This window comes from Apium graveolens, chromosome 10 (genome assembly GCF_009905375.1).
Source record: "Apium graveolens cultivar Ventura chromosome 10, ASM990537v1, whole genome shotgun sequence".
In the NCBI taxonomy this organism is placed as follows: Eukaryota; Viridiplantae; Streptophyta; class Magnoliopsida; order Apiales; family Apiaceae; genus Apium; species Apium graveolens.
Window position 1 is genome coordinate 131,705,798 of NC_133656.1, and position 26,778 is coordinate 131,732,575.

Sequence of the window (26,778 nt, forward strand, 5' to 3'; positions counted from 1 at the left end):
TTCTCTCAATATTTTTTCTTTTCTCCTCAAAAATTTGGGAGCACGATTTTGAAAGAAAATTTAAAAATATCTTTTACATTCTCTTCTCTTTTATCCTATTTTTAACTCGCCAACTCAGTATCTCCTAATTTCAACTCGGGAGCACAGCTTAAAGGATTATAGAGGATTATTATATGACGAACAATATTAGATCGCACTTATGCAGCACTAGACATATATTGCTAGAATTTAACTAGCTATTGCTACATTTGTCTAATGTACATTTTATACTTCAAGCAGAGAAAGACAGAAATAATAAAGACGGTGACGGTGTTTGATCGAGCTTATATTTCTATATATTCATTCTTACAGGAGATTTTAAAAACAAAAAATAATCCCACAAATATACTAGAGTAGTAAATTAGTTTCACTTCAGTTGATGGAAAAATAACCAGTCACCCACAAGTGAAACTAAACATATTTTCCATATTTTGGAAAAAAAAATTGTATTCCTAGCTACAAAGTTGCAGATTCCCAGCTCCTAAAAAAGAATACAAGTTAACTGTCCGCTAGTATACATGCAACATCAATAAAGATGATAGTATAATTTGCTGTTTTACAGTTACAGTGGTGAGTGGTGCACAGATAACAACCAAAGAAGTATCATGAACCATGATCCAGCATGTTCTGTGTAAAAGTGGAAGAGTTCACCGAGATAACACATCTATGTGGTCCATTTACTCTGATCTTCGTCGATCTTTTGGACTGTTGTACATAGGCAACAGCCACTGGGAACCATGTTTTCTCCTTCCATAACACCGCCAATATATTACCAAGACCAATACTATTATACCAAGAGGAATGGCCCATCTGTGTCAACAAATTGAAGTCAAATTGTAAGATTCTAGCATATCTTATTAAACTCAAAAATACATCTTAGAAAGAGCATCTACTTTGGTTCACTCTTTTCCTCTACCAAATAACTAAGATGTGACAAAGACGAATGAGTTTCTTCTTGTTAGAAGAGAAACAATGTGAAAATATTTCCATAAAGCATTCATCAACAATATGATGCTCCTCCAATGACAGTGATTCAGGCCCAAGCAAAATAATGCATTGTCAATTGCGACAATGGAATTGTATGGTTACGAGTACAGAGGCAATATGTGCTAATCAGAAGATGGTTAAACTTCAAATATAATATCCCATTTTCCACCTAAAACTACCTCTAAGAATACAAATAATGTACAGTACGTAGAGCTATGAAGCTATTACCTGTCCACATCAAGAATAGGGCTGTAAACAAGTGTTTCCCAAGTCGCTACTACAAAATGCCAAACTGGGTTGTAATAAAGAGCCTCCGCTGACCAAAACATCCTTGTGTATGTCTCTAAGAATATAAACATTATCCATGCTCCCATCTCAATCAGAAAGAACTTAATAATAAATCTTCCTACCACCACCATGACAAGAGAAAAGCCCACCAGCCAATTATAGAGGCGATGGTTATATTCTTTAATAAACAGAGACTTTGATTTTCCCAACATCTGCACAATCATTTAACAAGCACATAAACATTTAACTTTGAATTATGCATGGGCAAAAATGGGAAGCAGCTGGACTAATTTTCTAATTTTAACTAAAACCAATACGAATAACTTTTCACCGAGACAGATATTTTTAACATTTACGCTCTTACATTATCATTTCTATGAACTGCCAACATAGCTCCTTTAGTGATTTTTGATATATTGTTGCACTAAACTTAAGTAAAATTCACAAGAAATACAGAAGAGGGAGGCAGTTTCTGAAAAAATGATCAAAAAGATATGGGGAAAAACACCTTCATCATTCTATTCTCATAGCTGGTTTTAGATGGGCCAACACATTCCTTCTCAAAACTTCTGTTGCACTGGAGGAAACCTGCATTAAATTTTGCCATAGATGGAAGTCTGAGGACTTGAAGTTGGTCCATTTTGTCTTCACACCTAGTATATAGTCCCTCACATAACTTTGCAGAATTATATTCATTTACCATAATGAAATTCTTATGCACCTGCAAATAATAAAAATTATATTTAGAAGTTAATCCACTCCCAGAGTCCCAGTACTAGGTGTAAGAATACATACTTTCTCAATTTCTTCATTCAATTGTTCAACTGATTTTTTTGCATGGTGACGACCAAAATGTTGCTCGTCAAAAGACTTCAATGATACTTCTCTCGAAGCTTCATGAGCTGCTTGCAGAGACTCCTCAGAGACAGGTAAAACCACTTTTTCCATCCTATCATTGTACAATTTCAGACATCGCTCCAGAATTCCCTTGTTAAAAACCTCTACTAGAGAACCAGTTGAAGGGATTTCTCCCTTATTCAAGGCTTCAAGGATCTGAAACACAAGTATTTTCTAGTTGAATATAAATGCACAAAATAAGATATACGGACCAAGACAATAATATGATGAACTCTAATGCTTTGCACAGCATGATGTACCTTTTAAGAAAAAGCAAAAAGAAGTTACACCAGGATACTAATTATCAACAAGAAAGTATGGAACACTCGTAAACTAGTTCCTATCTAAAACTTTATTACCCAATAGAAAATCACTCTACATTGTTACACAACTATATAACCTAAATGTGATGCACCCACATCAGCAAGGAAGCCATAGTAATCAGTGATTGATTTCCACTTCATAACTACCGTGTTGAAATTTTGTTCTTAATAGTTTATGAACCTCATTTACTCTTTTAACATTTACAAGCAGAATAAATTGAGTAGAAAAATGCACCTGCTCTAGAAAAGATACAAACTCCTTTCCATTCAAAAATTTGCCTTGCACTACTTTTGGACGAATGACGGACACAACAAGTTCTTTCAATTGATCTCGCTTCTTGACATAACTTGGATCAAGATCACTATCCTTCAAGTCACAAAGCTTTGTCCGCTGAAGATGAGGCTGTTTGGAAAGTCGAAATAGATGAAGTAAGTGACGTTAAAAAATGCAGCTTATTACAAACAAAATTACTACCAGACAGATGCCAAGTCATTTGTTATGGGCATTGATGCTCACACAGTCACACCACATGTTTCTTATGTAAGTTACAATAATAGTTTTGAATTGATACCAGAGTCTCATACCAAGAAAATATATAAAAGTGAGAGCTAAAGGTAAGTTGTGTCTTCATCCTACTGGCAAGAGTATAAATGAATAAAGAATCATACCTGTGGTAAGCTGAAGGCTGTACTATTGTCACCCATAATAGCTAAGGAATCACGGATGTGATTGATCTGAATGAATACCAGGAAACACACAAAATGAATTTCAATTAGTATGTAATTCAACTGTGAGATTTAGGAAAGAGCAATACCTGATCAATGTATTTATCACCTGCAATAACATAAAAACCCTTTAGTCCAAAAGTCTTGTGTACATAATTGTCATAGGTAGAAAACACACTGCTAATAAAAACATCAATGGAACACTAACCATCGGAATTAGGAACATGTTGAAGAGCTTGATCCACCATTTCTTTCACGGACTTTCCTTCTGTAAAGTGCCAATCAAACTCGTAAATTATAAAAGAGAAACTATTACCAGTGGGGGAACTACACAACCAATATTGAAAAAAATTTAAACTTACGCAAGAAGTCGCGTTGTATAAGCCATAGGAGCTTAGCTGGTTCGAAGGCCACATCTTGCCCCTGCAACATGCTCGGTTTAACAAAGAATATGCCAAGAAACATAGAATAGATTCAGAATAGCATATAATATTAATACGGCTTGAGAATACCTTCACCCTGTAAATGAAAAAACATATATCAAACAAAACAAGTCAGTGTTATGCAAGAACAAATCGAAATAGTAGAGCTGAAGATTATTCTAATGCCAGATCCTGCAGAATTGTTATTATTTTTAACTATTGATGTGCAGACCTTCCGTAGAACTCTTCAGCGAGCTCAACTGCAAATGACAACCGAGATATGTCTGCTTCACGAATCTAAGCATGCAAAAGAAAAAACTAATATTAATACCAACAGATTAAAATCCATATATGACTTGAGAGTTAATAGATGTGCTACTGTGGATGTGAAAGCATCCAATTCCAGCATAAATTACAGGCCCATACCACAAATTCTAACTAAAATTGCCTTTATTGAATAGCTATCCTGTCTCATGAACACTGCATAGTGGCTACTGCCTAATATAGACGCAAATGAGATCAGATAAGAAACCACAAAATTGTGATCTGGTAAGTTTAAACTTTAAAGTTTGTTCTTCTTAGTACTACTTTTAACTTCTTTCACGCTACTAAGATTATATTTGCTACCCTTCTGACCATTAAAACTTTATAAATAGTCTTTACTATAATTTAACCCTTAAAGTATAACCTGATGTACACATGAACCCTTGAACAAAAAAATGTATATATTGACCCCTTAACTATAAGTTTTGTACACTTTAACCCTTTTGCTGAATGTTATTCCAATATTAACCTTAAAGGTCGTATACTTTTGCCCCTAACCTATGAATTTTGTAAACTTTAACCCTTCAATCATTTTTTATATACTTGTTTTGATTCTTTCAAAAAATTATCTAAAATTACTTAATATCTAATTTTTTAAAAAGATATTTATCATATTAATTTGTTTATACAATCAAATAATTTTTAATTTATATCGGTTATCATTGCATATTAACTGAGATATTAATAGTATATTATAATTTTGCATGTTTTTATTATAAGTAAAAATTATAATTCTAGTAAGATTCAAAGAAAGTAAAATAAAATATAATACTACGTAGTTAACTAGTATATTATACATTTATATATATATACTAGTATATAGCCCGTGCAATGCACGGTTGTTTTTATCATTATATATTGTAAATTATAATTTTAATATGTTGCTGGCACGATTCGAACCTTACACCTCTTAAATAATACTAAATTTTAAAGACTAAATCTAACGGTTCTCGTCAATTTGATCGGACGGCTATGGATTCAATGACCAAGGACTAACAACCAAAATTTTAATGTTTCGTCTTTAATATAATAGTATAGATATATTTATATTTATATATATATATATATATATTATTTAATAAATAAAAATGACAAGAAAATGATTGACGAACAATGTTGCCCTTGAAATATCTGATTGCAGACATAATAACCCTTGAGGTTGAGGGCAATATTGGAAGAAATTTTTACAAAAGGGTTAAAGCGAATAAATCTCATACTGAAAGGGTTTAAATATACGACTTTTTTCTTTAGGCGTTTATGTGTATAACGTGTCATACATTAAGAGTTAAGTTATAATTAAGCCTTACAAATATCATTTCAAATTTGTTCTGCAATCCCTAGTTCACCTATGGCAAAGGGTCAAACAGATGTTGGTCATAAAGGCATTACCCAACATGAACTTAAACTGGTCCCAACAAAATATACATGATAAAAAAAGTGGCTAATATAAATCACTTCATATTTATATTAGCACAACTTTATATTACATATAATCTACATCCTCGTCAGGCCCCAATATCACAACTATTATAGACCCAATCATCTATCATTATTTTCTCCAAAAGCACGAAAAAACTAAAAGAACCACATAAAGTGCAAATAAATTTAGAGAGTTGTTTTTTATCACAAAAATTGTCCTTATTTTTAAGAAAAATATGACAACCATGTTCATAAAAATTTTCACAATTTGCAAGGATACAACACAAAAATAAACAATTTCCCTTTGTTTCCGTACCAACCCAATCATAAGTGTATAAATTTATCGCAGTTTTACTTCAATTTGCTATCTTCTCCTTTCCTATTATTCCACAATTTTAAGATACTCAAAATTACTTGCATTAAAACTGGAAAAGAAAGTCAATTAAATATAAAACCATAGGATTAAAGTAATAAAATATATAACTAAATATCATTATTACTTGCTCTTAAATATTATTTTGAGAAGATCATAGATCTTAACAAGTTATGGGTGGTGGCCTTATATGTCACTTTTGTGTAAATAATGGTCCAAATTGTCATCTTTAAAAATTAAGGCCCTATCTGTCACTTCATAACTGAAGATCGTCTAGCGTTTTGATTTTTTTTCTTAAAGGTAAAACGAAACTTCGTGAACCGTTTTAGTATTTTAATTTATTTTTATATATGGGAAAACGGAACTTCGTGTTCCGTTTTAGCATTTTGAATTTTTTTTATATAGGCAAAACGTTAGATAAAGCAGCGTTTTGGTAGCAAACGTCATATAAAGTAACGTTTTTACCTTTATTTAAAAAAAAACAAAACACTATATCTTGTAAATTATTAAATCATAAATTAATAAAAAAATATTTTAAATTATTTTATAAAACCCAAAAGGGGATTGTTAAACCCTAAAATGTTAAAAATTATTAAATTAAGTTACATTCTTAAATTTTATAATTATTTAATTTAAAATTAATATTTCTGGTTCCTGGGGTTTAGGGCCTAAACCCTAGATTAAATTAGGGTGTAGGCTCTAGGGTTCCTAAGCCCTAAACCCTAAATCGGTGTAACATTTATTAATTTCTTTTAAAATGTTTCAAGAACCCAAAAAGGGATTAGTGAACCATAAATGTTAAAAATTGTTAAATTATGGCATCATTTATAAATTCTAAAAATATTAAATAAAAATAAATATTGAAATTATTAAATTAAGTTACATTCTTAAATTTTAAAATTATTTAATTTAAAATTAATATTTCTGGTTCCTAGGGTTTAGGGCCTTATTAATTTCTTTTAAAATGTTTCTAAAACCCAAAAGAGGATTGGTGAACCCTAAATGTTAAAAATTGTTAAATTATGGTATCATTTATAAATTCTAAAAATATTAAATACAAATAAATATTGAAAAACGTAACATTAAATGATGTTTCCGGGCCCCTAAATAATACACCAAAAAAAGCTTAAAAGAAGAAAATAAAACACAAAACACAAAACGTGAGTTGAAGTCACATTGCGACATTTAAAAAAAAAATAAGAGGCAAAACGTTACATGATGTAGCATTTGTATATTTTTTTTTTTAAATTTAAAAACTAAAAACGGAAGACGATGTTCGGAAGATGATGTTCCGTTATGAGGTGACATTTTGGGCTTTTTTCCCCGAAAGTGACAATTTGGGCATTATTAACTCAAATAGTGACAGTCTGGGCCTTTATTCACAAGTTATATAGATAGTCTTAAAACAATAGTAGTAATATTTAATTAACTGGATTGATAGCCTCTTAGCCATCTAGAAGGGATGTGACTGCCAGTTTGTGCACATTAAATTGTATACTCTTTTAGATTGCAGGCACCAATTAAATGTGCACCAAGATGAGTCTTAATTTTAAAGCATCTCTAGTGAGGCTAGAGTACCAACCAGCAACCCTAAATCAAGATGCAGGAGGAGTAGGTCTCACACAATTATGCTAGAGCTTACGTGTGGTGTGTGCGTGTTTATATGAGAGGGATCAATTAAAAGAGTAAGTTACAATCAGGACAACATACCGTCTCGGGCAAATTATAGATAAGCACAGAACTCAGAACAGTCGCCAATGCAAAAATCCTGAAATGCCAGAAAAACAGAAATTAAGGATATAACATAAATCTCTCTCTCTCTCTCTCTCTCTCTCTCTCTCTCTCTCTCTCTCTATATATATATATATATATATATATATATATTTATATATATATTTTAGCCACATTTAGCCTAAATCTTACCTATCATCGTAAACATTTGACTTCCCAATACTTTCAAACCCCTCTGTATCGAGATAAAAGACGGAAGTTCTAACTCCATCAATATCTACCTCAATAGGAGTTCCCCATACCCATATACCTGTAGAGGAACAAAGGCATATGTTGTGGGTGATATCAACAAGTAGAATAGAATTTAAATGCAAAGCATCAAGACAAATCCTAGCAGCCACCTTTTGTTTTAGTATCACGCATGTGCCCAACACCAAAACCTGCAAACACTCAAACATCATAATTCAACAATTTTCTTGAGAACCAGATTATATAATATTACTAAGAGTGAATACTTCATTTCACAAGATAAACTATGACACGGTAAAAGGGTGCACCTTCATTACAGGAAAGTGAGAGAAGCTGGTTAAGCAGAAACGATTTTCCAGAGCGATATGGACCAATTACCTGTTAAGACACCCATGAAATAATATTCAGATTTTAATATTATTCCAAAAAGATGAGCGGGGGTTATATAGGATACAGGTTTAATATACTTCCTCCATTCCACCTTAATTGTCCCCTATGATTTTCATGTGTGTCCTTCAAGGTTTATAATGAGGTACTTGATCATAAGTTTTTCTTAGTTTTTGGTCGTGTATAAATATATTAAATTCAAATTACTTTTTTAAAAAAATAAAAATTTAGGTATTTTTATCATTAATAACATTAAGGTATGTAAACAAAGTTCAAAGGTACTCCTAATCCCTATATTACGATTCTTAAATTGTGATGGATTTGCGCAGTGCATAGTCAAACTAGTTTATTGTCCCCGTCTTAGAAATCAAGAAACATTTTTATAACAATTTAGTAAAAAAGAAGCTGAGACTAACAGAAGAAAGGCTGATTAATGGATACAGAATGGTAATAATAGTTTAAACATATCTGTTGAAAAAACAGAATTATGGACCTTAAAATATTACTAAAAACTGCTAATAGACATGAAGCTTACAGCAACAGCCGCAATTGGGGTAGTAATCCTTTTAATTGCTTCCAGTCCATCCCTCGCAAGGCGAAGTTTTGTATGACCAGGATCAGGTTCTACAATAGGAAACCTGGAAAAGAAGATCAATAAAATCACGGCTTCTTTACTTGACATATTTCCATAAACTCATAAAGAATGAAAACTATATATGTGTCCCTACAGAAAAAAGGATCACAGCAACTAATGCAATATGTGAAATTACTTGCATTTTTATCTGGTAACTATACTTATACACTCAGAATCAAAAATCCAGTAAGCTATTATATGAAGATGAAGAGTTTTATAAGAATCAATATCCAACCTCGCCAAGAGTAAAATAAATAAGTCTGTAGGTTCCATTAGCAATGGACCAAGAAGACTATAGAAGATGGATAGGCTAGGATTATGATTAGTTTTAGTAAAGTCAATCATATCTATCTTCAACAAACTCTTAAAGGACAAATACTCTTTCTAACAACATACTTGAGAGCAGTGGCGATTCCAGAAATTTGGAAATGGGGGTACAAATTAGTAATTATGCAAGTAAAATTTAATCAAATTGTCAAACAGCACTTATATTTTTCCCCTAAGAGTTTTCATCGACTTGTTACGAATATTTAAAGCTAAATCTTTCTCAATAAAATATACTAAACAATAATTAAGCACCTCATCCCCATACTATTACCAACATTACTCTTGACATGGTTAATCGCTGAATACTACACAATGAGGATACATAATAAACATATCATACTTAAAAAAAATTATATAATGGGGGGACAATTGTCACCCCATTTAACACTCTAGAATCACCCCTGCTTGAGAGTAATATTGTATGCCTGTGAACAGATGAGACCTCTTATAGAGAACAAGAGCTAACAATGCAAACTAGTTCGACGAAACAAGTATGATGGCTGCACAGAAATCATTCATGTGACCTTTGGTGTACATATTGAAAGATAAATTACATAAACTAGTGCATTGTGTATGTCAGGTTGCTTAGAACCCCGTAGGTAATTCTATATGCACTGCATGTAAAAGCACTTAATAGATCCTATCCTAAATGATATCTACTTTATAACTTCAAGGTTGCTATCCACCCATCATCTGGTGATCATGATTCTCGTTCAAAAATCCTGGAAATTAGAATTTTGGCTTTTTAGATATAGAAAATTTTTATTTTCAAAAGACAGAATGCTACAAGTGGGAACAAAGATAAAATAAAGTCAAATGTAGTATCGCTTGTGATTATCTTTAAAATTTTGTTTGCATGTCATGTTTTTTTAGCTGGCACAACAGACACCCAAAGTAGTGGAAGTCTGCAAGATATGGTGCAATATTACAAAGAAGAGGACAAGGTAACAATTTCAGCTTAGACTAAAGGCTAAAGCAAATACATAACTATATATCCAAAAATAAGCAGGGCAAAAGCAGCCAAGAAAATCTTGGCATTCTTCTGCCTCCAAACAGTCCCTAAATAGTAAATACAATTCCCATATAATGCTAGTACAAAATAGATGTGGTGGCAGTGTTGCGCACAAAGTAGTATATAATTGAAAAAGAAAGATCTGTTCCAAATTAATAAAATTCCAAACAGATGCAACCAAGATCCAAAACCCTCAAATTGGGCGGTTGAATTCCACTACTATACTATCGGCAGTAGATGTGATTCATGTGTATAGACTGTAGCTTTTAAATGGAGACGGGGATGAAGATCAATAAGATGAAGAGGCCATTCAAGTCTGAAAATTGAAACTGAAAGAGGTTTGTTGGTGCAATTGCGAGCCATCCAAAATATATTTCTAGGATATTAAATTCAATTTTATTTTGCCCAAGACTTTAAGTAATATATCTATGTGAAGTATGATCAGTATCTGATTCTCTCAAAACAAAATCTTTCATACTAAACAAGGAACATATTAACATTTGTCGCAAAAATACAGTTTAAATGTCTTACAAAATGGGATTGTATCTTTCACATCAATAAACAGTTTACAAAACAACCCTTACTACCATTGATCCGCAATTTAACTCATCTTCCAAGGCGGTTACTACGTAGTTAATGACTTAATTCCGTTAACAAATACAAGTTAAACTTCTCCGTCACTTTTATAAAGCACCCATTTCATACTCGAATATTACTACATGATGACAAAATTGGCAAAATAACAGAAACTGGAGACGGGCAATATTAATACTGTACATGTAAATGGTAGTAGGGTTCTACCGTTCTAGCAAGAATTACCTGATCTAGTATTCATAGAATCAGTACAAACACAAATGCTAGATCTAGTTTGTATATTGATATCGCTAAGCAATTCACATTTCACACTTAAATGAACCTAAATCTTATCGCAACAACCCTCTCCTAACCAAGCAACAAACCAAACCTATAATTCACTAAACAAACAAGCTGCGCATCTTGTTCTCTGTATGCATTCCTCTCGAAATAATAATGGATAGCTTACATAGTTACATATTAAACTTTTATTAACTTCTCCAAGATGCATTCAATTCAATGTATATAAGCACAAAACCGCAACTTCAATATCAATTGATCTAAATCCTAAAAGGTCACTTTCTGTTAAAAAAATACAACAATTACACAAATGACAATGCAACAAACCAAAAACACAAAATCAAGAAAAAGACTTACGCTTGACCAAATTCATCAATCAAAGAAAACCCAGATGGAAATAAGCCAAGAAACACAATGACCCAGCTCAAAATCTTCATAACTGATCTCATTAATCCAAAAATGCTACACAATCAACAAAAACACACACTTGAAAACCCATTAGCAGCATCTCTCAATAAGCCATAACCAAGTTCAAGAACCTTCAAGATTCAATCTTTCTTCTTTTTCTTTAATTCTTTCTGTGTTTTCACTCAGATTTACACCAACCCAGATCAAAAATGGGGGCTTTTTTCAAAAATCAAAACTTGAGATTGGTGCCCACAAAATCAAATCAGCTTAGTTTAATACTAGTTGTGTATAAAAAAATATGTGTGTGTTGATTTGATTTAATTGACTTAATGGTAGAGTTAACAAATGTAATAAATGGATTGTAAACAAAAAATCAACAAGTGTTTTACAATTCACATGTTCTGTGAAATTAAACACAGAGAGATCAGAGGGAATTGTATGGAGGGGTATTTTGGTCAGAGTGTTTTAGATTTCGTATCCGTAACGTACAAGCCTTGTTTTTTATTGGATGGGCTGCGTGGTTTTCAGCCACCTTAGTCATTGGTTTATTCGAATTGGGCTTTCTCCCAGAAGCCTATAAGCCGTATGTAATTTATTGGGCCTTTTTGAGTTGTTAATAAGAGCAGCTCATTTCCCTGCCTTGGGACTGCCAAAGTGACTTGGCCACCTGTTTTCAACAAAAATAGGATTGGATAATATCTGACAAAATTGGGCAAGCCCATTTTGGTGACTACTGCCCATTTAGTTTCCTACTAATATTTTAATATAGTTTAATTGATTTTCTCCCCCCACTAACATACTTTCCTGTTTGTTTTTAATATTTTATATACTACTAAATGGTCTCCTACATTGTATATACTACTAAATGATCTCCTGCATTGTATGAACTTAGTCATTACCTATTTTTGAGTGAGGTGACATATATGGAGCCCATTAAAAGAGGAAAGTGGTCTTGGAGTATTGGAGATGCGGCCCTTTTTAGACCTTCAAATTGTGGTAGAATGGATTGGTAATTACATGGTCAAAACACCTAAAATTAGGTGTGAAAAAATCAAAATGACTTGTATAATGGATCAGAGAGTATAATTTTGATAAATCCAACTTCTATCATCTTCGAATATTAGAAAAATTGATAACTTTACACGTTCTTATTTCTTATTTTCATCTAAAATTAGAAAAATACTTAATAATATATGTTAAATTTTAAATTAAGAAAAGGGTCAAAATCAAGAAAACAAATTTAAAAAATATATAATTAAATTATAAATTGACTTACGGGTTGTAAAGTTAAGTACAAGTTGTGTTGATTTTGTAGGAAGTTGTCTAGTTAAACACCGTTAAATAGCGTGTTGGGTCTGCAGAGACTCAGTTGATTAAAAAGGGGATATTTATCTTTTTCATTATGGGTTCGAATTTCATGAAAGGAGAATTTATTATTATGTCTCTTGAGCCAGAATTTGTCACTTAAATGCGGTTTATATTGGTTCACGTGGTTTACAGGTTATTGCGTGAGTCCGTGGGATTTACCCGGTACTCACGTGAAGGTTAACGGCTGCGAGTTTTTTGCGATAAAAAAAATAGTGTGTTGGTTGTTAAACAAAGCCACGATGTAATTTTCATATTCAAAACTTATGGGAAGAAATGTCATTGAATCGTTTTATCACCTACCCACACCATTTAAACTAGATATCGTGTACGCGTACATTTATTTCATGTATTTTTATATTTTCTTGTCAAAATATTAAGTCCAAACTCAACCCAGATTTGTATTCTTATATTATTTGATTGACACTAAACTGAATTTAATTAATTTGTATATTTTCATTTTGTATCATGTAACTATTTCGGAAAATTAAGGCTGATATTAATTATATTCATATTTTTTCGTATTTGTATATCAAATTTTCGAACTTAAATACTAATTTTTCATATCATTTTATATCGTATAAGTATATCATGTATCAAATTTTTGAACTTAAATACTAATTCTTCTTATCATTTTACACCGGATAGACATATCATGTATCAAAATTGTCGGATGCAGTAGCCCCGTGAACAAACAGATATAGTAAACTTATGGAATTGGTATGGGCCTAAAGTAAAAGTAAAACGAATTCTTATTTTGACAAATATCGTACAAACATATAAAATTGAGATACACGCAAATATTGCAAATTTGTATAGAGCCAATTTTGTACATCTATGACATGATTTGTTAGCTTTCAAACTTTAAGGACCACATGATTCTCACCTCCTCCCTTTCTTTTTAGAAAAAGAACCACAACTTAATATAGGCTTATTAATCTTTTCCTCATCCAAAATCAAGATTAGTGACAGAATGATTGACCTCTGCACCATCTATTAGTAATGTATTACAATATCCGAATAAAGATTTGCCTAATTAAGCACATGTTTACTGCCAAATCTTTGCTATTTTAAACTAGTACCTGAACTATACTTTAGTCTTGCAAATAAACTTTATTTGGGCCATTTGCATTTTCCATTATAACATATTACCATTTTCAAAAATTGTGAAATCACATTCAAAAGAATCACTATTTACGAGAATTTGCGTCGTTAATGTGAAGAGTTCGACTCCAAAAATTCAAACCAAAACACGCTCGTGTCTTAATTTGTGAACAAATCAATTATTGATCAAGTTAAAATTATTAAAATAAATGAAAAAGTATTTAAGTGAAAAGTCATGAAATTTTTGATAAATAGTCACTTTCGGATAGAGTAAGTCGTATTCATATTATATTTTTGTTTTTTTTAATAAAAAATTATTAATTAGATTCGTGTCGAATTTCGGATCACCTAACATATTTTGGTGCTGAATGCTAAAATAACTAAAAGAACGAAAAATAATGATGCGGGTCAGTGATTCTAGAAGCAGGGGCAGTAGAAATGAACCTCAACTTGAGATGGTTACAAATAAACCATAGTTGGTGGGACATTGCTTTCACGAAATTACCATCTTAAACATTTTAACTCATTGGTATAACGTGCAATATAATATATAATCAAATTACAGGCCAAATGAACCAAGAAGAAACCTAATAAAATGGGAACTTTGTAAGGACATGCCTTTAAAATACTTATTCGCCTAAGATTCGCAATGATTACATACAGTAAGCCACATAAATACCCAGATTTCTTTAGGTGAAATATAATACTAGTAGCATATTGTGTTCATTGAAAACTTCACATTTCCTATTTTTAAAAGTATAGGCCTGCAGACTGTTTTTGTAAAATATTTAGGACGCAGATCAGAGAAAGAATCTATCTTTGAAGTTTTTTTTATAAAAAAAATTATAATTTAACATATTAAGTGCAGAACATAATGAATAAAAATATTTTGACTAATAAATTCTTAAATTTAAATTGAATATTTAGAAAGAATTTAGAAACCTAATATCTTTTTCTCTCCCCCGTGAAAGTCTAGTTTTATCTCCTCTCTTGAGTTGTGAGGGTTTTGGTTTTTCTTGCATGGCAAAGGTTGAGGACATCGATACATGTATGGTGACTATGTGTATCAAAGATGAGGAGAACGTGGAATTATGCTTTGTTGATGAGGTTGAGGAGGCATCAAACAAGTATGATTTATGCTTAGTAGGACGCTTTTTGACAGAAAAGAATCTCAACACTAGGGCAATGAAATCGAAGCTTGCTGATATATGGCGTCCTGTTCGTGGGATCAACATCAAATAACCGAAACCTCATATCTTTTTATTTCAATTTTACCATATCGATGATATGTAATGGGGTGATCCTTGTTGTCAATATAATTAGTAAGGGAGTTGATCCATTGGAAGTTCCTTTATTTGAATTATCTTTTTGGATTCAATTACATGGCCTGCCAAATAGTTTCATGACTGAAGCGGCTTGCAAACAACTTGGCGACTTCTTTGGTTCTTTTCAGAGCTATTACCCACATAATAATACCAGCATTTGGCGAGAGTGTATGAGGATTCGAATCAAGATTGATATGAGATGACCTCTGAAGAGGAAGAAAAAGATATGTAGGAAGAATGGTGTTGAATGCATTGTGCAATGCAAGAACGAGCGGTTAGGTCACTTTTGCTTCACGTGTGGTATGGTAACACACATCGAGAGGTTCTGTAGTCAAAAAATGGGGATGGATCCAAATGATTTTCTGAGGGAATGGGGAGTTCGGCTGAGAGCGCCGTCACGGCGCACGGCGGGGCAAGAACGAAGCAAATGGCTTCGCGATGAGAAGGATGAAGTTTGGGGCACCAATTCTGGGAATGACAGTTACTTTCCCATGAAAGACGGGGTGAAAGAACAATCAGGGAGTGGAACAAAAAAATAGCCTATCAACAAACCTATTCTCTCGGGATCAGATTGCCAACTAGGCTTTTCAAATGGTCTGGCGGGAAATAACTTATCCAAATCTAAAATTGGGTCGTCTGCTCAGGAAATGATTGGGCTTAGTATGGATGAACGTAAAAGGCGACGTGAGGCTGAAACAAATGAGTTTATGAAAGTAGAAGATGGTCACGGCACAACTATCTCTGAATCTGCTCTTTCTCTTAGGGATTTTTCCGATAAATGGGGTCGTTTGCTTCATCCTAGAAGCTTAATGAAGGGGTTTCAGAAAGCTATAGATGATACTTAACTTGTCGAGCTTGATCTTCATGGTGGGAAATTCACGTGGGAGAAATGTCGATGTAAACCAGAGTGAGTGAGGGAAAGACTTCACAGGTGCTTTGCTACTCAGACCTAGTGGAATCTTTTCCCGCTCTGTAAGTTATTTATAGACCATGATTCGGCTTCTGATCATGATTCGTTATTCTTAGATCTTGTTAATAATTCTTTTTAGAAGAAGGTATTCCGCTTCAGGTTTGAGAATACCTGGATGAGATAGCCCAATTTTCTAAAGGATGTTTCAGAATATTAGCTGAATATGCCTGCTATAAATATTTTACCAAAGCTTATTTCAGTGTCTGGCTTCATGGCTCGTTGGGGCAGGAATTTTTTCTATAAATTCCGGGATAAAGTGAAAAAACAGAAAAACATGATAGCTAATCTCTCTGATCGCACTGATATGGCAGGGTAGAACAGTATTTCATTGAAAAAGAGAAGCTTAATACGTTGTTGCTTCATGAGGAAATTTACTGGAAACAAATAGTAAAGAATTAATGGTTTACTAAGGGAGATGCAAATACAAAGTTTTTTCATGCTACTGTTAGGCACAAAACATGCGCTAATATTCACGCAAGTATAAGCGTTCACAAGTAATATAGAATAATTTATAGTTCATTCCCACAGAGACTCAGACTAATTATGTTCAATTAACACTTACTCACCAATGTATGATTACTTCTCAATGTCAAGACAATAACACGTAGATTTGATTAACTAATTATTAACTATAATTAACTACGAGAATTAAACACTTAATTGATAATTGAATTAACAATATTAAACACACATGAGATCATAACTTCATTACTACTTCCTTCAATAGTTATTGTTATTACCCTTAACATGTAACGGTGATGATATTAATCGAACAACACGAAACAGATAAAAGCCAACTTTCGTTGTACCAATACCATTCTACCAAACATCCACAATTAAGATAGAAGTTGAATAGGCATCAATTATATTGAGACCCTATATGTCTACAGAATTTGACAACATAACGATTTAAGCACAAGTTATTCCCTATGATTACACAGGGCAAGTAAAACGGTTAGAGTTAACCACTAATCATGCATACACATACATGAACCTATGCTCGCATGGCAAGTTCTAAATCTCAAGATCCATCGTCGCTTCACAACCTATCTTAAATGTTCGCGACGCACATAAGACGAATAAGCGCAACCTATAATAGATATCATACAATCATCACACACTAAGGCATTAAACAACTAACTAAAGAATTCCATAGTAAATCCGTTACGACCCCATGATAGAATTCATCGTCACCATGGGTTCATATGAAAACATGATAATAACACACAAGAATAACTAATAAAAATACTTATTAAAACCAGAGTATGTCACAAGAGTAATAAGGTTCAAAGTAAAGAAAACTAGCATCCACTGATACAACGAATAAAAGAATCACAAGAAAATGTATGCTTCCTCTTCTTCATTACGATGTGCTAAAACGGTCTTTTTCATTCTATCCTTGCTCCTTGATTGATACCACGATTCATTATGTGAAACGTCTCTGAAACTACTTATATAGAAGCCCCACAAGTCCCAGCTATCTCAGAAGTCAGAAGTCCAACAGAATCAGGAGTCTAAAAATCAGTATTTTAATTTATGCCCCTGAGCGGCCGCCCAGTAATCCTGAGCGACCGCCCAGCTTCCAGAGCGGCCGCCCAGCCAGGCTGAGCGGGAGCCCAGCACCTTACTGGAAAAAACTTTATTCTGCTCCCGTTTTTCTGCTGCGTCTGGCTCCTATCTTCCCACTTGCAATGCCAAGCACTCCCCTAGGCTTATTCCTAATGAAATCTCCCCTCAAACACAAGTAATACCCTGAAATGCACAAACACTAGAAAAACGCATCAAATACACAAAATACTTGATTTTAAGACATTAATTCAAGTCATTATAAGACGTTCTAAGTGGTATAAAATGCCACTTATCACACCCCCAAACTTAAATCGATGTTTCTCCTCAAGCATCACATACTCAAAAATAAAACAAAAACATGCATGAATGCAATCTACATGAAATGCAGTGATCCCCCTCACAATGACTAAACCAACCAACTCACGACATCTCAACAAATGCAATTAGGCGAATAAAGATCAATTAAATCATGCAAACTAACATACAACCAGAAACGTGGTGTGTGTGGATGCTTAACAGATATGCTTCGAAACTAGGTTAGTTATCATAACTCGACTATCCTCAAGGCAATCACATGATTATACGAAGAATAAATTCTAGGCATAAAATGACTTATAACACTTCAAGATCACTGGAGCTTATTACGGAATCATGTTTTTTATTCAACACAACAACAAATGCTTATTTGACTGTGCAATGAGTGAGGTCCATAAAAGACTTATGCAATGGCATCCATTTAGCGAGCGTTATATTAGCGGATCCCAGACTATAAGAACCTTAGGTCACTAGGCACAAAGTCCTCTAAGAACTTAATAACTCGAATACCAAAGAACCCACTCGTGATCAATTATGCATTAACTCTTTATTTTATTTTCTCTTTTCTTTTCTTTCTCTTTTTCTTTTTTTCTATTTTTTTCTCTCTTTTTTTTCAAATTTCTGAGCAAGTGCGTTTCGCTCTATCTTGCTCAACCCTAAACTACTCACATAAAAATATGAGCCGGCTACTAGCCATTTGAAACCTAGCCACAATTAGCAATGATTTCCAATTTTTACTCCAATTTTATCTTTTTATGCCTTTTATCATTAAGAGCCTATCATAAATTCTAAGCATAATCAATAGATTAACCTCAAAAACCATCAAATCATGACACCAATCTAGTCCTTAAGCATACTCTAAGACTTAGTGAAATTACAAGTATTTCTAGCATGCATGTCAACCTACAAGACTCAACATCACTCTAACGCTATCACTACACTTGCATCAATATCACAAATCAATCGGTAAAGCAACACAAAAAGGAACATGGTATATGCATGAGCTAAATGACATGACATGATAAATAAAGCTATAAAATAAAAAAAAAAACCGTATAGCAAAAATATGCAATTATATGAACTAAACTATCATGAATATGCAATTACATGACACACACACAAAAATGATCCTTAACTACCACCCCCAAACTTAAAATCTTCACTGTCCCCAGTGAAGGTAGTAGAAAGGAACACAGGGTATACCTACTCGGAGAAATCATCATCATCACCCTCAGAGGGTGGAGTATCAGGAGGCGGATAAGCAGAGTCCTCACCAAAAACGGGCCACTGGATGTCAGCTTCAAGGCCTCTAAAAACAGTCCCAAGTGCAAGGGTGAGCTCCTGAGCAACCCTACTCTGCGACTCATACATCGCATCCATCCTCCTCGACAGCCTCCTATACTGGGCATCAGCCATCCCAACACCCTCCTGAGCTCTAGAAGAGCCTACCTCATCACGACCCGGCCTAGCCATGGTAGCACCAGCTGCTGGACGTCCTCCTGGAGGATGATAACCCAACCCATGCTTCTCGGGCTCTCCACCCGTCCACTCCTACATTACATTCAAAGTCGCTGAATCAATAGGAGTGGCCGGCATCTGCAGCTGCTCGTGAGAAGGCCAATGAACTCCCACTGCTCGGCATAGCTTCGTGACAGTAGATGCATAAGGGATATTCATGTGCTTCGCTCCCCTCAAAAACTTCAAAATCCCTTGGTAGATGAACTCACCAAGGTCCACATAATACTCCTCATTCAAAATACCCCATAACAACCTTGCTCGCTCAACTGTAACCTCATGTGCATGTGAAGTAGGCAGAATATTAGCACAAATAAAGGCATTCCATGCACGGGCATACCTATTCATCGCAATCACCGGAAAAGAACGATACTCGTTAGTTCCCGTCTTGAATTTCCAAACCGTGCCCGGCTGACAGAGTGTAGCACAAATCAAATCCAAATCAAAGTCCTCGGGGGTCTTCTCATTCCAATTCTCCTCCGTGGGCTTCTGTTGTCGCTGTCCAATCACACGACGAATCGTCGCGGCCTGATAATCAACTGTAAGCCCACGAACAACAGTAAACCCATTCTTTTCAGCCTTTGCGTTCGAATAAAACTCGTGAACCACGCTCATCGGAACCGCCTCTGGCGACTCACAAAAAGAAATCCACCCCTTTTCAGCAATCATCGGCAACAACTCACCATCCCTCCCCGATGGTAAGAATCCACTCTCCTTCAAAATCGGCTTAGCCAAAAGCCTAGTATACTCCTCCTCAGTAGACCTATGACTAGAGATGCACAAAAAGCCCGGGCCCGGAAATCTGGCTCGACCCGATCCGGTCAAAACCCGGTCAAGCCCAGCCCGGTCAAAGCCCGGCCCGGGCTTCGGGCCTCGACGGGCCCTATATTTTTAGGCAAAGCCCGGCCCGGCCTGGTTAAAAGCCCGGGCTTCGGCCCGGCCCGGCCCGATTAAAAGCCCGAAAAAGCCCAAAAAAGCCCGGTTATAATCTGATTATTCTAATATATTTTCTTATATATTTATAAATTCGCATTTACTATATATATAAATAATACTTTAAACACATATATATTTACATATTTTTGATTAATAATATTATTTATATACTTCGTTGCATAAATATTGAAAAAAGATATAATAAGTACACTATATGTATTTGGATATCATTGTTATCATAACAATGATAAAATATATTATTTTATAAACATGTTTATTTTTTGCCGAATTTAAATGTTTTCAACGAAGTAATGTTTTCATAAAATATTCTAGGTAAACTAATATATTTTTACGATGATCTAGTTGCTAACATATGTATTCTTCGGAATCTCTAAAAATACTCAATCCGATTTAAATTAGAAAAAAACCCGGCCCTATCCGATCCGGCCCGAAGAAAAAGCCCGATTAGGGCCGCCTCGAGGGCCCAAACAGGCTCTAACATTTTCGGAAAACCCGGCCCGGCCCGGTCAAAGTCAAAGCCCGAAAAGCTCGGCCCGGTCAAAGCCCAGGTTTTTTAAGGCCCGGTCAAAACCCGGCCACTCGAAGAATCAATAGTAGGAATGGTGCTACTGCTATTAATAGTTCGGGATCTCTTGGGTGCCATTGAAACTGAGAAAAAGTGTTTAAGAGTTGTGTTTTGAGTGTAGGAGAGAGTTTTAAAGTTGAAAGTATATGGGAGTGTATATGGAGGAGTTGTATGTATATATAGGGTAGGAATTAGGGCTAAAAATTGAATAGGAGTAGGGTTGTGAGGAAAAAACGTGGGTTAAGGGAAAAGAAATCGTGGGTTGTGGGTTGTATTTTTGTTTTTGAATTTTTCTGATTTTTTTTTAGAAGGCAAAATTTTTTTTCCAACAGTTAGGGGCTGAGCGGCCGCTCAGCAAAGCTGCGCGGGCGCCCAGAGGGTTTCTCAAAAATATTTTTTCTTGCCCAATTTTTCTGATTTTTTTTGTAGTTTTGGATAGGTTACTAACTTTTAAGGGTTCCTATAGTCACAAATCTTAGGTTGCCTCCCAAGAAGCGCTTTTTTTACGTCATTAGCTTGATGTAGAGTACCTTGCTCAAGTTGACAATAAGACGACACTAACCACTTCCCGGTTTGTCGTGTCCCCATAGTAATGCTTCAATCGCTGACCATTAACCTTGAATGCTTGGCCCAGATCATTCTCAAAAATCTCCACCGCTCCATGTGGAAACACAATTTTGACAATAAAAGGTCCAGACCACCTTGATTTCAACTTTCCAGGAAAAAGTCGGAGACGAGAGTTGAATAAAAGAACTTGTTGCCCCGGCACGAATGACTTAGGAGATAGCTTCCTGTCATGCCACATTTTCACTTTTTCCTTGTACATTTTGTTGTTCTCATACGCTTGTAGTCGAAATTCATCAAGTTCATTTAACTGAAGCATTTGCTTTTTCCCAGATGCATCTAGATCAAGGTTCAACTTTTTCAACGCCCAATAAGCCTTATGATCAAGCTCCGCAGGTAAATGACATCCCTTACCATAAACAAGTTGAAACGGGGACATCCCAAGTGGAGTCTTGTATGCTGTTCTATAAGCCCAAACAGCTTCATCGAGCTTTAAAGACCAATCCTTCCTTGACGGACAAACAACTTTCTCTAGAATGCGCTTGATGTCTCTATTAGACACTTCAGCTTGACCATTCGTTTGCGGATGATAGGCAGTAGCAACACGATGATTCACATTATAGCGCTACATCATAGAAGTGAACTTACGGTTGCAGAAATGCGACCATTCATCACTTATGATTACTCGTGGCGTTCCAAACCTTGTGAAAATCTGCTTATGAAGAAAATTCAACACTACCTTTGCATCATTCGTCGGTAGAGCCTTGACTTCTACCCATTTTGAGACATAATCGACTGCCAGCAAGATGTACTGATTATTACAGGAAGAGACAAATGGTCCCATGAAATCGATTCCCCAAACATCAAAGACCTCGACTTCAAGCATCACATTTAACAGCATCTCATCCTTCCTCGTAAGATTCCCCACTCTTTGGAAACGATCACACCTTAAAATGAACTGATGTGCATCCTTAAACAAAGTAGGCCAGAAAAAACCTGCTTGCAGAATACGAGCTGCTGTCTTTTCACCACCATAATGTCCACCATAAACTGTGGAATGGCAGTCTCGTAATATCCCCTTCGTCTCACAGAATGAGATACATCTCCTGATGATCTGGTCAGCTCCTTGTCTAAACAAATATGGTTCATCCCACATGTACCACTTCACCTCATGCAGAAACTTCTTGTTTTGAGCTGTATTCATATTAGGAGGCATTATATTGCTGACAAGATAGTTCACTATATCTGCGAACCATGGCCCTTCCTCCTGAACTGCGAACAACTGCTCATCCGGAAAAGATTCGTTGATCAATGTCTTATCATGTAAAGTAGAATCGGGATTCTCCAATCTAGAGAGATGGTCAGCTACATGATTCTCAGTACCTTTTCGATCATTGATCTCTAACTCAAATTCTTGTAGCAAGAGCACCCAACGAATAAGTCTAGGCTTCGAATCCTTCTTTGAGACCAAATAGCGAATGACAGCATGACAGTGAATACTGTCACCTTTGTCCCAAGCAGATAAGATCGAAATTTTTCGAAACCAAAGACTATAGCCAAGAGCTCCTTCTCAGTAGTGGTGTAGTTCATTTGAGCTTCGTTTAGAGTCTTACTAGCATAGTAGACCACGTGAAAAAGATTATTCTTGCGCTGCCCAAGAACTGCTCCCACCGCATAATCACTCGCATCACACATCATCTCAAAAGGTTCTGTCCAATCAGGTGCCGTAATAACTGGTGCAGTTATCAAACTCTTCTTGAGAGTCTCGAATGCCGCCAAGCATTCATCATCAAATTTTAAAGGTACATCTTTCTCGAGCAAGTTGCACAATGGCTTAGATATCTTCGAGAAGTCCTTGATGAAACGCCTATAAAAACCCGCATGACCAAGAAAACTACAGATTCCTTTCACAGAAATAGGTGGTGGAAGATTTTCAATGACTCCCACCTTGGCTTTATCCACCTCAAGACCCTTGCTAGAGACCTTATGCCCAAGAATAATGCCTTCACGCACCATAAAGTGACATTTTTCCCAATTGAGCACCAAATTAGTTTCCACACACCTTTTGAGCACTTAACGAAGATGTTCAAACATTCATCATACGAATGTCCAAAGACGGAGAAGTCGTCCATGAACACTTCGACATTGTTTCCAATTATATCAGAGAATGTAGCCATCATACATCTCTGAAAAGTGGCAGATGCACCACATAAGGCATTAGACATTAGCATATGATCAAGTTCTGAAGTGACCGCAGAATCAATCAAATTCACCTTTAAGCACTCATTGTCTTCTGTAGGGAATTTCATCGCTTTGAATACATTGAATGTCACATCCTGATCCTGCACCCTCATAATAAGTTCACCTTTCTGTACATCTATCAAGGTACGGCCTGTAGCCAAGAAAGGTCTTCCCAAGATTATGGGAATCTTCTTATCTTCTTCGAAATCCAAAATGACAAAGTCTACAGGGAAGAAGAGCTTATCCACCTTTACTAACACGTCTTCCACTATGCCTCGTGGGTATGTAATAGAACGATCAACCAATTATAAAGACATGTAGGTGGGCTTTGGATCAGGCAAATTCAATTTTTTGAAGATAGACAATGGCATCAGATTGATACTTGCTCCCAAATCGTACAGGCATTTGTCGAAAGACAACTTGCCAATGGTGCAAGGAATGGTGAAGCTACCTGGATCTTTAAGCTTTGGAGGTAATTTTTGTTGCAGCACAACACTGCACTCTTCCGTTAGAGCAACGATCTCAAGGTCATCCAGTTTCACCTTCCTTGAAAGAATACTCTTCATGAATTTCGCATAACTAGGCATTTGCTCCAGAGCCTCAGCGAAAGGTATATTGATGTGAAGTTTCTTGAACACCTCCAGAAACTTACCGAACTGCTTATCCAGCTTTTACTGTTGCAATCTTTTAGGGAAAGGTGGTGGAGGATAGAGTTGTTTCTCCCATGTATTACCCTCAGGCAGAGCGTGTTCAACAGTAGTCTTCCTTGGTTCCGCTGCTTTCTGCTTTTGCTTCTTTTCTTCATCAACAACTTCAGCTTCTCCATTTTTCGCTTTTTCAGCATCATCAACTTTTCCAGACCTTAAGGTAATAGCTTTGACTTGCTCTTTAGCTTCCTTCCTACCTGGTACTTCAGTATCGCTGGGAAGTGTGCCAGGTTGACGATTGAGCACTGCATTGGCTATTTGACCGATTTGATTTTCCAAGGTCTTGATAGAAATAACCTGACTTTTGCACAACAGCTTGAGCTCCTCAAAATCATCGCTAGAAGGTGGAGCAGCACCTCCTTGTTGAGGATATAATTTCCTTTGAACGTAATGTTGTGGTTGCTGGAATCCAGGTGGATTAAACTGTTTACTTACGCCTTGCTGATGTGGTTGCTGAATAGCATTCTGATTATTGCTCCAGCTGAAATTGGGATTATTTCTGTTGTTAGGATGATAAGTAGCTGGCATAGGCTGCTGCGGTCATTAATAATCGTTCACATACTGAACAGATTCATTAACAAGAGAACACTGATCCGTAGCATGAGAACCTGCACAAAGCTCATAGACCATAGCTATAGGATTGACTCCATAGGTGGTTAAAGAATCGACCTTCAAAAACAGCGCTTGGAGCTGTGCTGCAATAGCTGTAGCAGCATCTAGGGCTGTTCACGAACAGAGCTGTTCGTGAATAAGGTCGAGCTCGGCTCGGTAAGGGCTCGTTCGGCTCGGCTCGTTCATGAACTCGAGCTCGAGCTCGAACATAAAAATATGTTCGTTAAGCAAAACGAGCTCGAGCCGAGTTTTAGGATGTTCGGCTCGAGCTCGGCTCGAACTCGGCTCGAGCTCGTTCGTTAAAAGCTCGAAAAAAAACTGAATTTCCTAAATATCTTATATATATTAACATAGCTAACTTTAGGTAGATAGAGAAAGATACATAGAGATGGGGATAAGATACACTTGATTAAGCAGGTAAAAGGCTTCTACAGGGACCATGCTCCATCTCTTTATTTTGAGTCCCATTGATTCTCACCACATGTCCACTGGTTCTCACCACATGTTCACGCACCACACCAATCTGTTGATACAAGTTGCAGTAGCTTAGAACAGGAAGAAGGATGTATAGCGTGTGTAATTAGTATAAACACAAGTATGAGTAAGCAATTTCAAGATCTAATTGTGTGTGTATATTGCTTTTGTATACAAGTTTTGTCATTTGGGCGGTTTCGAGAGAGATGAGAAGTGTTGAATGGAGGAGGGTAATGTATGGATAGCTTGTTGGGCTTGAATTAGTTGGGCATAGTCAATTTTTCTATTTTTCAATTTATTTTTTTAAATGAGCTGTCCGGATCGGCTCGGCTCGGTTCGATTCGGCTCGTGTTTGTTCGTGAACAAGCTCGTGTTCGGCTCGTTAGTTAACGAGCTCGAGCTCGAACACGATTTTTTGTTCGATAAGAAAGCTCGGCCCGGCTCGGTTTGTCAGAAAAAAAATAAAGCTCGGCTCGTTTTCGTTAAAACTCGGCTCGACTCGGTTCGTGAACAGCTCTAGCTGCATCGACTTCTAGAACACCTGCTACCTTCCCAGGCATCATCCTTTGAGTTGGGTTTTGATGCTCATTTGCAGCCATGGTTTTAATAAGATTATAAGCCTCAGTATAGCTTTTGGCCCACAAGGCGCCTCCAGCTGCTGCATCGAGCATGGGCCGAGATTGGGCCCCCAAACCATTATAGAAACCAGTGATCACCATCCAGTTAGGCATATCATGATGTGGACACTTTCTCAATATCTCCTTGTAGCGCTCCCAAGCTTCGTACATAGATTCTGTTGGTTGCTACGCAAACTGAGTAAGAGCACTCCTCATAGCTATAGTCTTCGCTATTGGATAGAACTTCACTAGAAACTTTTGCGCAAGATCTTGCCAAGTAGTGATGGACCCAGCTGGTTCAGAATGTAACCAGTCCTTAGCTTTATCCCTCAGAGAGAATGGGAAAAGCCTCAGCTTTATAGCCTCATCAGTCACACCTTTATATTTGAAAGTACAACAGATCTCGACAAAATTCCTGATGTGCATGTTGGGGTCTTCAGTCGCATCACCTCCGAAAGA

At 35.8% G+C, this 26,778-nt stretch overlaps 1 protein-coding gene across 1 annotated transcript; it reads right to left on the reverse strand.

Annotated features, from left to right (window-relative positions):
* Positions 1 to 366: 366 nt before the first annotated feature.
* Positions 367 to 11,881, reverse strand: LOC141692261 (uncharacterized). Its single transcript, XM_074497003.1, has 17 exons — positions 11,369 to 11,881; positions 8,701 to 8,803; positions 8,087 to 8,156; positions 7,931 to 7,969; positions 7,722 to 7,839; positions 7,509 to 7,566; positions 3,915 to 3,979; positions 3,773 to 3,779; positions 3,623 to 3,683; positions 3,469 to 3,528; positions 3,350 to 3,369; positions 3,204 to 3,269; positions 2,770 to 2,937; positions 2,110 to 2,367; positions 1,823 to 2,035; positions 1,255 to 1,526; positions 367 to 849 (listed from the first exon to the last, which is right to left on the reverse strand). Exons 1-17 carry the CDS (start codon positions 11,458 to 11,460, stop codon positions 717 to 719), a joined length of 1,803 nt encoding a protein of 600 aa, XP_074353104.1. The 5' UTR covers positions 11,461 to 11,881; the 3' UTR covers positions 367 to 716.
* Positions 11,882 to 26,778: the final 14,897 nt, after the last annotated feature.

What these genes read in the sequence shown, in the direction of transcription:
- LOC141692261 (XM_074497003.1), bottom strand. Translation starts at nt 11,460, where the DNA reads ATGAGATCAGTTATGAAGATTTTGAGCTGGGTCATTGTGTTTCTTGGC. An exon ending in TTGTATCTTTTCTAGAGCAG is followed by an intron (nt 2,368 to 2,769) that starts GTGCATTTTTCT and finishes CTTGTGTTTCAG; the next exon opens with ATCCTTGAAGCCTTGAATAA. An exon ending in ATGAGAATAGAATGATGAAG is followed by an intron (nt 1,527 to 1,822) that starts GTGTTTTTCCCC and finishes ATGATTGTGCAG; the next exon opens with ATGTTGGGAAAATCAAAGTC.